The sequence below is a fragment of the Austrofundulus limnaeus genome, unplaced genomic scaffold, assembly GCF_001266775.1.
Source record: "Austrofundulus limnaeus strain Quisiro unplaced genomic scaffold, Austrofundulus_limnaeus-1.0 Scaffold46, whole genome shotgun sequence".
NCBI classification, from domain to species: Eukaryota; Metazoa; Chordata; class Actinopteri; order Cyprinodontiformes; family Rivulidae; genus Austrofundulus; species Austrofundulus limnaeus.
The window spans coordinates 2,619,425-2,630,965 of record NW_013952448.1 but is presented as its reverse complement, the minus strand read 5'-3'; the positions used below and the strand labels follow the sequence as shown (position 1 = coordinate 2,630,965).

Below are 11,541 nucleotides of genomic sequence, written 5' to 3'. Positions count from 1 at the left end.
GGAGTGGGCTGTCCCATTCCGTTCCATCCATGGTGAGCTCCCTCAGCAAGGACTTGCCTTGAATGCTTACAGGAGCAACAAAACCGAGAGGATCGAAGAGACTGTTTATGGTGGAAAGGACACCGCGTCTGGTAAATGGTTTGTCACTGATGGATACTTGGAAGGTGAATACATCGCTTTTGACATCTCAACTCAATCCAAGGCTTTGCTGTGTGGGTACTACATCTTTATCCAAGCAGAGGTCTTTAATACCCTTAGCATGATCTTCAGCCGGAAAGGCTCCTAAAACTCTGATGCTGTTGGATGTGATCTTATGAAGTCTTAGGTTTGACTCTGAAAGAGATRCTTGTGTTTTCTGTAACAGAGAAATTGCCTCTTCTTCTGTTGGTGTGGAAACAAGACCGTCGTCGACGTAGAACTCCCGCTCTACGAAGCATTTGGTGTCTGGCCCATACTGTTGCTCTCCCTTCAATGCAGCTCTCCTGAGACAATACGTTGCCACGGCGGGAGAAGGGCTGTTTCCGAATACATGAACCCTCATCCTGTATTCAATGATGTCCTTACTGGGGTCATTATCTCGGTACCAAAGGAAGCGCAAGTAGTCTCTGTGATCTTCTTTTACAACAAAACAATGAAACATCTGTTCAATGTCGGCCATGACTGCTACGCGTTCTCTTCTGAAACGGATGAGAACTCCCAACAGACTGTTATTCAAGTCTGGTCCACTGAGCAGCACAYTGTTTAGGGAGATCCCATTGTATTGAGCACTTGAGTCGAAGACAACCCTGATTTGGTCAGGTTTCCTCGGATGGTARACTCCAAACATTGGCAAGTACCAGCACTCTTTTCCTTTTTGTAGTGGGATTGCTATCTCTGCGTGGTTGTTGTCAAATATCTTTTGCATAAAGGCAAAAAACTGATCTTTCATTTTTGGCTTACGCTCTAATGTGCGCCGAAGTGAAGAAAGGCGGTTCATTGCTTGTTCACGATTATTGGGCAAAGGCGGCCTAGGGGACTTGAATGGAAGTGGAGCCACCCAACTATTGGAGTCGTCCTGAAAAACYTCATTGTCCATTATTTGCAGAAACTGTTTGTCTTCTATGGAGAAAGCCCGCTTATTATCATCTGCCGTTCTCTTAAAGACTGTGAGGCCGAGTGAGTCGTGATCMACCACAGCAGTGTGGTAACTGTGAGATAGTCCATTAACTGGGCTGAAGCTGGGCTGAGGTTTGTTATGGATGGGGCAATGTTTGGCCATATCACCTTTAAGTGGTACTTCTTCTTGTATCACTCCAGAGAAGACATTGGTCTTGTGCACTAAGACTGGGGTTCTGAAATTGCTGTGATGTGAGATAGGATTTTCCGTCACAGAACTGCTTCCAGAAAGGGCGAAGCTGGGATCGTTTCTTGTTTTGGCTTGGTAGCAAATGAAGGAGGTGAAAAAGGAGAAGGGTGGGTAACCAACCTTGTAATCCTCTTTATACTTTGACCCCTGAGTGATCCATTTTTCTTGCAGGTTGTATGGCAACTTTTCCAGAATGGGTTTGATGCCACGAGCRGTGTCCAAGTATGCCAAGCCAGGCAAGTAGCCATCCTCTTTTGCTGAGAGTAGCTCCATCAGCAGATCCCCGAGCTCCCTTAACTTGCGATTATCTTTGTTTGTGATTTTAGGAAAGTTGTCCAACTTCTTGAAAAGAGCACTTTCTATGACTTCTGGAGCACCATAATATTCATCAAGCCTTTCCCAGGTCATTTTTAGTGCAATGTTTGGGTTGTCAATATGAACAGCTCTTAAGCATCTGACATATGCAGAAGACTCCTTACCAAGCCATTTTGAGATTAAATCCAACTGTTCACTGGCAGTGAGATCCAAATCTTTGATGGTGTTTGAGAAAGCAGATTTCCATGCTCTATAGGACTCTGGACGATCATCAAAGTGTGTTAAGCCAGTGCTCACAAGCTCTTTGTGTGCCAAGTACTTTGCCATGTTCATCATTGCTGAAGACTCTGGCGGTTTTGTGTGGGAAGTGTCAGAGTACTGTGGAAAAGCCAACTTGGTATTTGGCCGAAGTATATTGGACATTGGTTCTTGTAACTGTACCTCACTTTGAACTGGGAAGTCMTTTTCTCYGGCTAGCYRAGCCGGTGTAGTCCWAATGTGAGCAGTCCGAGATCGATTAGAAGCTTCHGARCTTCRTTGTGGTTGAAATGGTGGAGGCCAGCATTCTTTCACAATATACTCCTCTTTATTGATGTCCTTGGTTGGTAGTTGAGGGTTATTTTCAATGGGATACTCTGATATCAGCGACATATTGACAGATTCGTTGTGTTGGTTAAGCTGCATAAATTGATCTTTGATGTAGTCATTTACACGTTCATGTGTCTGGACCGCGTTGGGAAGACTTTTCCAACTACGGTGTTCTTCGTTCTCTAAATCTGCTGCCGCTTCCAAAACTTTGGCTTGAGCAATAGCAGCTGCAGCTTCTTTTTCAAGATTAAGAGCTTCGAGACTAGCTTCTAGTCTAGCTTTGTCAACTTTAATGCTAATCTCTCTCTGGACGAATGAAACATGTGCACGAGCTGCTTCGGCTTTGGCCCTAGCGCATGCCGCTGCTGCACCAACTGATGACGTGCTTGAGCGTTTTGAACTGGAACCAGCACTTTTACTGCTTTTAATTGACGCTCCATCTTGAAAAGACTTCATGTCTTTTGGTCTTGCTCCTTCGAGCTGTGCTTCTTCCATATCTGTTAATGTAGCTGCTTTAATGCTGTTCAGCCAACTGCGCACCGTCTTTTACTATTCTGCTCTCCTTGTGTGTTTAACAATGCAATTCAGCAGTAAGCTTAACTCCATTTAAATGAACATTTGAATCAGGATACAGGTTTCTTCTGCTTTATACTGGTGACCCAAGCACTCATACAACATGGAGTAAACTGTAACATAAACAAAACAGCTGCATTTACTATGAGTACAAAAGAGTTCAAACGAAATACACATTCTTAACAAATAAGACACTAAATAAAATCTACTCTTAAATATTAAATGAAAACTTACAGACGGTGATGTCGATGGCGTAAACAAAAGGCTGATTGCAACCGATTCACCTCCTCACATGTGACAGTTTAAAACAAAATGGAACCTAACAAAACGGTTGACTTCCTGTCCAAGTCCTACCTTGACCTTCAAAATAAAAGCCTTATTACTCTTAACATAATTGAAGGGCATAACAAACGTCAACTATGTTTTCACACAGCACGCGGCTCAGGAGCGGGCGCACTCCACGGAGCTTCCGCAATAACTCAAAGCATGACTATAACCCAGCCTTAGGCCTCCAATATACTCCTTTAGCTCTGCTCTCGCCGAGTCTTCCCACTTTGTCTCACACAAGGTGTTTTTGCATTGTAAAGCCTGCTTCAGCCTGCTCCAGCTCCAGACGACCTGGCCTTACTTTACTCTGGCCCGGGTTGTGTTTGGGTTGAGCAGAGTGCAGCCTTGATGTGGGCGAGATCATAATATACACACGTTATCTTATTTAGTTTTATTTGTGACAAAACAATGTTGGACTATACAAAACTCAAAAAACTGCCAAATGTTGAACCAATGCTGAAGGTGAGAGGGCAGAGTGACAGACAGAAAAGGGTCAACTAATTTAAGCATTTTATTAGCATGTTGTTGGTAGGTAGCTTGCCAATGTTGTGTAATTAAACTTGTGTTAAACACATTGGGCCTCTGCAAGAACATGTTCGTATTCTTCTCCTAAATTTCTCTTACTTTTGTTCGTACAAAGGGTTCGTACGAACATGTCACGTCAGATTCAACAAACTCTTCTATCTTCAGGAAAAGTGTGTAAATGAGCTGCGTAAATTCACCTGTTCTATCCAGCTGCTCGTGCACGTGAGAGGAGATTAGCATAATTACCACCCCAAAAACACCATATAAGGCTGTGTTTCCTGCCTCAGATATCAGCAAGTGTCTATTCATGAAAATTACAGCAAAAAGTAAAAAGAAGAACTTTACGAGTTTGAAGATTAAAGTCCTGCTCTCTGAGATCAAGAAAAGAAAATCTGTTATTTTTAGCAGCATCAGACCTGTTAAAGCCAAGGAATGAAATAACTACTGCTTTTAATGTTGTGTCTCCTGTGGGTCGTATACAGACACAGTAATAAAAATCTAAATGTACTCATGAATTAACTATTCTATATACTGGGTGTACATGTACAGTATGCAAATACTCATATAAAGATACCATATAATGAGATTTTTGTAGTCACGCTGTAAAAATTTAATTTCACTTTGACATTTAAGGGTCTTTTTCTCCCATTTTTTTTGTAAAGAAACCAATTTCTTTTTACCATGATTGATTTCTAACAGCAATAAAACATAACATTCAAGGGTCTGAATACTTTTATATGCAATGTATCTGTTCATAACTTTTCAGTAAAACCCTACTTCAAAATGTTTGATATGTCCAGTTTTAGACGTAACAGTTTCAAAATTTACTAACATTTTTTTCCTGAATAATCCCTTTAGTTGTTCTACCAGGGTCTTCCCAAGTTGCTCCAAGGTTTTTCTCCTAATTCTGAGTCTTGTTCTGTTAGAAATCTCTACTGTTGACCACTGGTTCAGTCATAACTGTTGGGAGTTTTTCATAAATTATTTTGCTAGCTGACATCGTATAAATTAAACTATACAGGAATGAAATGGATTAAACTGGATTTTTATCTGTATTAAATCAAAATATGACTTGAAAATCTGTACATTTTAATCTGAGCTGAGCACCTTTTAGGAGTAGAATTTAAGTTGTTTAGTTTTTACTTATATCAATTTTGTGATATTTAGTTTCAGGTAAGTAAAGTGGACAGTTTTTAACAATTCCTCAGTTATTTATAATTTTCACTAACCAATGAGGATGATCAGGCGGTGGATTTCCTGTGGGAGGCGCTGGTACAAAGCCACCTCCTCATAGGGGGAGCACAGAGCGTTGGTGGTGGGAGAGCAGGAGGTGCAGGACTGACGCCTCTTTTTGTAGCATGTTTTCCTCCAGAGACGGAAACTTCGACGGAAACCAGCTGAATAGGATCAAAAACATTTATATGTGTTGAATTAGAAACATAAAAGTCATCAAAGTTCAAATTTTAATGTGATTTTAATTTGTTTAAATGCAGTCAACACAGTCTCTTCCAGAGTGTTTTGGTTCTTCACTAGATGTTATTAGAAGACACATTTAATGAGCTGACCTACATGTAATGTGGCAGTTTGACCGTCTGTTAATCATACTGAGCAGACTGGACAAGCATGTTCAAAGTGTCATGCTCCTGACAGTCCATACAGATCTCACAGTTTTATTAAAGGGTCAATATTCAGTGTTTCTCAGGCATATATTTAAATACTATACCATAATAAAGTATCTATGTCACCTTTAGCTGTTATTAAAATGCTGTTTTTATGTTTAAATAGAAAATAAACTTATCTTCTCATCACTTCCTCTTTTAAACGCCTTGAGATTGGCCTCTGTCTCTTTAAGAACCACCTTCTGCTTCTGTCATGCCCATTTCAGCTCGCGCGGGGTGGGGGTGGGGGGGGTCGCGCGCGCTATGATGCAGTTTACTTAGCATCTGACAATACATTTCTTCAAAGGTATTTTTAATCTGAAAAGAGCTTCACTGARYSAGAASTAATGTTGAGAGCTCAGCAGACAGTTAGGTTTCACTTTCACTTTCACACGTTTGCTTTGTTGCTGCTGAGAGTCTGCAGGAGTCACGGCGGGGTGGGGAGGTGTGCTCTGTGGTGAGGCAGCTCAGTTTGGAGACACAGCCCAGAGGAGGAGCTGGTCCTAAAAGTTGGTTCTGGTCCCAACCAGTGGTTTCTGCCCCCCTGCCTGCTGCCTCAGGACTCTACAGGATTTATCAAACATGATGAATGAGTCAGAGTCAGACTCTGGACATGTTGTTGATGAGAGGAGAACATTATAACATGATATAAAACTTTAAAAAGTTGATTTTACATGATATAGCCCCTTTAAAAACTCTATTACATCATTTTTGACTCAGAGCTTGTATGAAGAAGAAAAAAATAAAACAAAACAACAACAACAACCTCACAAGCCACTGTGCCACTAGAAGAAATGTTTGCCACCTGTCAGCCACTCACCTCACAGTCAACAGTCTGCTTGTCAACCCTCCTGTTGGATCACATGTGATCACCTGATCACATGTGACTAATATGGATTTTTTGTGTGAAAATTACTAATTTCTGAGAGTCAAGATACGAGTAAAAGTTTGAAGTGGTTGGCATGCATTTGGGACCAGATGTGCACAGATTTTCTTTAAACTAAATATGTTAAAGTGTGAGAATAAAATTAGTCTTACCAAGATAGAATCCATCAGTCACGTCACAGTCAGCCTCGTCTGAAGAGAAAACATGAGTTTTTATTTACTTATCAATGTTAAACAAAAGTATTACATGAATCAGAACAACAGCAGGGGACCCAGGTCACATGACTTGGACTCGAATCAAACTGGAGTCATTATTAGGACTTTACACTTGACAAGATGTTAAAAGACTTGTGACTTGACTTGGACTTTTACACCAATGACTTGGGACTTGAATTTGACTTGAACCTGTTCACTTGAAAAGACTTGATATTTTACCCAAAATCTATAGTTTAACACAGATTATTTATAAAGTAGGACCCATTAGTTAATTTCACTCATTACGTATTAAAGGCAGAGTCCATCTTTTTCCACACTCTGTACGTACAGGATGTGAGTGTGAGCTGCAGCACAGCAAATCAAATTCATCAGAGCTTAGAAAATGAAAAAGTATAGTTTAAAAGAAGATTACTTAGCAGCTAAGTTTCATTGAACTGCAATGAAAAGGTGCAATTTCAAAATGTAGTTTCATCACAGTTTGTTAACATATTCAAGAGAGAGCACACGTTTCATTATTTATGTAACATTTTACTGCAAATTGTTTTAAAAAAGACGTGAATTTCCAAGTTTCAGACTTGGGACTTGACTTGACAGCTGCCTGTCTTTGTTTGAGACTTGACTCAGTTCTTGAGGGTAAAGATTTAATTGAGACTTGCAATCAAAGTTGTAAAGCAACTAAGTACAAATACTTTGTTACTGTACTTAAGTAGAATTTTTGGTTATCTGTACTTTACTTGAGTAATTATTTTTCAGCGTACTTTTTACTTTTACTCATTACATTTTCACACAATTATCTGTACTTTCTACTCACTACATTTGTTAAAAAGGTAAGAAGTAGAAAGTTGTTACTCCTGTTTTATTCTGAGTTGTTACTTATAAAACTCCTCTCCTGATAAACTGTGTCTCCTATAGAGTGAATTTAATTGTGTTTGGATGAGAAGTATAAATATATACCATTCTGACACACTATTAGCTTGTACACAACCCATCACAGCTGCACGCTGTTAGAAAATATAGTTTTTGGAGAAGTCACCTCCCAATAAATGTCATTTTGTAAAATCTAACTGCTCACTTTTACTCAGTACTTTTACTTTTAATACTTAAGTAGATTTTGTGTCAGAAATTTACTTTTGATACTTAAGTACAAAAAATATCAGATACTTTAAGACTTTTACTCAAGTAATATTTTTAGAGAAGACTTTAACTTTTACCAAAGTATTTTATGATAAGATACTTGTACTTTTACTCAAGTAATATTTTTAGAGAAGACTTTAACTTTTACCAAAGTATTTTTATGATAAGATACTTGTACTTTTACTCAAGTATCACTGAGGTACTTTTATACAACATTGCTTGCAAAACAATGACTTGGTCCTGCCTGTGATCAGAACCAAATGCAAACATTTTTATTAATTAATTTAACAATTCAGCTCATCTCTGTTTGTCATGAGTAAAACAAGTGTGCTCAGTTCTAAGAACTGTAAACAGACAGATAAACACATCTACTACTGTACTGTCTGTCAGTGTGTACTGTGTGTCAGTGTGTACTGTGTGTCAGTGTGTACAGTGTAGGGGTCACCTCGAGTGAAGAAACAGGAGTTACTGCCTCAAAGCAGGTCTCGGACAGGCCTGACAGAAGGCAGGAACACTGAACTCTATTTTAGGCCATGATGGGTCATTTCAACCTAGAAAGAGGACTTCAGTTCTCTTAATCAGATATTAAACAGAAACAATCTTTTCTGTTCGTGATTCATTGGTTGTTTAACTAAGAATGTTTATGCATTTGTTAATCATAATAATGACATGTCACAAAGAAAGGAAGAATCACTTCTACTCTTTTATCGTGCCTAAAAGATTAATTAATGGTATAAAATCACAGAAAATCATCACCATGTTTTCATTGTGTTTTTATATAAATCACTGTTTTGTTTTACTGGAAACATCAGTAATATAATTCAGAGTTTTTCTTAAGAAAATCTTACATTTATCTGGACACCAAGTTCAGACTGATTATTTTAACAGAAATGTTAATTAATCATCATAAATGTTTTACAGTGATTTCTCTTAGAGTCTATCAGAAAGAAAGCCAGAAGATATTATCATTCTGTGAAACCAACTACGGAATGTGTCCTTGCACTGGCGCCTCTGGCAAAGTCTTTATCTCTCTTTCCTTTCTGACTCATGCTAACGCCTGAGGGCGGATCCAAGGCGTCCGACTCTCTGTACTAACACGGACGTCTTGGAGTGATACACAAGACTCTTCTTCCTGAATGTCGAAACGGGAAGACCGGCTTCTTCTCTCCGGAGAACAGCCGGGCCGCAGGTCTGACTCAGGAGCCAAATCGAGTAGACTTGCCGGCCAGGACAGAAGCAAGCCGCCTTCTGTCCACCCGGAGACGCAAGTCTCTTAGAGTGTTTTACCTCCCGCGGGGAGAACTTTTATTTTGAAGGACGACCGGAACTTTCAGCTGGAATCTTTCTAGCCTGGGCTGAAACAGACTAAAAGTCACCTGAAAAACACCTACTCGCCAAGGACCAGCGGGTACAAGCTTCCTGGATGGTCGGGGTGAGACAGTTCATACTGAGGGGTGCCTTAAGAAGACATCACCAGGTAAAGCTGACGTGTTCGTGGTGACGTGTCATGTGAAGTTCTGAGCGCAGAGAGGAAGTGCTAATCCGGTTGTCACAGACACCCTTACCAAAATAAAAGCAGAAACACTAATCTTTAATTTTCATCCCTTTTCTTATCCTTTCTTTGCCAACCCTAAGTTAAAGTGCCAGTAGAATTGTTTGGTTTTAACATCAGAGCTGACGTTTTACTGTCTATATATAAGTAATCTGAGTTTAATGTGAATTGAAATTCGGACGCGGGTTTTTATCTCATTTAACTTTGACGCTTGTTATAAATAGCCACAATCAGGTGTAACTTATGATTTGTTCAATTTGTGTAAATAAATGATTGCAGAATCTTTTATGAATCAACTTGAACTCGTCTGACGTTCCCTCATTGTGTTACTCTTCACTTTGCACAGACAAATATTAAAGTAATGAGAAAAACCTTGGTAAAAATTCCTCTCATAACTTTGTTATGGGAAGATGTAGAGGTGGGCTTATTTTACATAAGTCACATTTCCTACAACTGTATGTCAGTGTGTACTGTATATCAGTGTGTACTGTACGTCAGTGTGTACTGTATATCAGTGTGTACTGTACGTCAGTGTGTACTGTCTGTCAGTGTGTACTGTCTGTCAGTGTGTACTGTATGTCAGTGTGTACTGTNTGTCAGTGTGTACTGTATGTCAGTGTGTACTGTATGTCAGTGTGTACTGTCTGTCAGTGTGTACTGTCTGTCAGTGTGTACTGTCTGTCATGGATCATAGAGGCCATCAGGTAACACTGCAGCAAAGAAGGAAAAATTGCATTAAAATAAAAACGTTTTAACTTCTCCCTGAATTGCCACCTTAAAGAGCCTGTGACATCATTTTTTGTAATAAAAATGAATGTATTTTTGGAAGGATAACACTGATAACATATTGTAAAAAAATGTCTCATGTTGCTGAGATGAACAGTTGTAAATATTTGCATGTGAATTAACAGGAAGTGATGTCAAATGTGAATGTCTGCATGTGACCAGAGTGTTGCTAAGATGGCTAACAACACATGATGTAGACAAGAGCCTAATGTTTCTTTAGATTATTTTAATCACTATCATAGAGAGATGAGGAACAGTCAGAGTTCAACTAATATTGTTTAAATAAACAAAAAACAGTTTTATTTCTTGAAGAGTTCCCCTTTGATGTCACTTCCTGTTTCACTTTATCTGAGCCAAATTCAAAAGAAAATTTGCCAATTATGTGATATAACTGGTAAAATCTCATGTATTCAGTTTCTTAAATATAAATCTATTTCTTTGACTTTTTGTATTTCATGGCGGTGCATGTCACAGACACTTTAATGTGGTGGAGTTTGTGTTACTGAAGGTGTGTCATCACAAGGCAGACTGGTAACACGTCAGATAAAGACCGACTCATTGTTCATCAGTCTTTTCTGCTCATTGAAGGTTTTTCTCTCATGTTTTGGTTCATAGATAAAACTCAATGTGGGATTATTCTTTGAGTGTTTAATCAGATTTATCTCTGTGTCTGAACAGACTTACCTACCAAAGTTTATTTCTTTATTACTTTCCAAATCTGTCAAAAACAAAACAAGTTGTTTTTATTACAACAGATATATTTTCAATACAAAAAAACAACTGTTGAAACCAGAAGTTTAACACAATCCTAAATGACCTAAAACAGGAACAGTTTTTTCTGATTTCACATCAGACAGTGTGAAAAAAAACACATATGTGTATTTTTATATACAGTAGTGTATGTAAACCTATGGTTTCAACTGTACATTTTGAATTATGATTTACCTGTTAAAATGCGTTTGTCCTCAGAGTGTGTTGGATCCTCCTCTAACAAACAGAGAAAAACAGATTGTTACAGAACATTTATATAAAGCCAGGCTTTAATGTGGCAACAAAAATACTGGTTACTCTAAGAAAACTTCAAACAATACCAGGACTCCAGTTTATTTTAGTTTAAGTGTCTAAATACCAGCAGTGTACATGGTTCAGTACAGGTACAAAAAAAAGTTACAAATGTCAAACAACTTGATATAAAATAGAAGACCTCTGCAGAACTACTAAAACCAAATATGAAATATTCAGTATGATCCCATAAACCGTTTTAAGGAGGACAAAAACTGACATAATTAAAATTAAAAGCAGAGATATAAATGGCCCAATAAGAAACAGTATCTGTGTAAAGATTGATCGTGCATGCTAGTGCTAACTCACTTTAGTTTAAAGTTTAGTTTAAAACAGGCAACATAAGGCCTAGGTGAATAATTTCCTCTTTGTCTATGTTTCAAACTAAAGTTTAAACTTTAAGCTAAACTAAGACAGTGCAAGCATGCAGTCGATCTGCACATGCATCCTACTCCTTCCTGTCTATTGACCAATAGGAGAGGAGCTAACCCCAGAAGGACCACCCACCTTATTTGCATATTGAGACAGAAATGCATAAAGTAAATTAAAAACAGGAGACAGGATATATAAAAACA

The 11,541-nt window shown here is 38.6% G+C and overlaps 1 protein-coding gene across 1 annotated transcript in view; it reads right to left on the bottom strand.

Moving 5' to 3' along the window:
* The window catches only part of LOC106517273 (MAGUK p55 subfamily member 4), a gene marked incomplete at its 5' end in the record, with an annotated part of 22,593 nt that overhangs the window by 7,220 nt on the left and 3,832 nt on the right, over nucleotides 1-11,541 (bottom strand). The window contains 4 exon segments of the mRNA XM_014008025.1: nucleotides 4,903-5,070; nucleotides 6,370-6,408; nucleotides 10,593-10,622; nucleotides 10,850-10,891. Coding sequence (XP_013863479.1) covers nucleotides 4,903-5,070; nucleotides 6,370-6,408; nucleotides 10,593-10,622; nucleotides 10,850-10,891 — 279 coding nt within the window.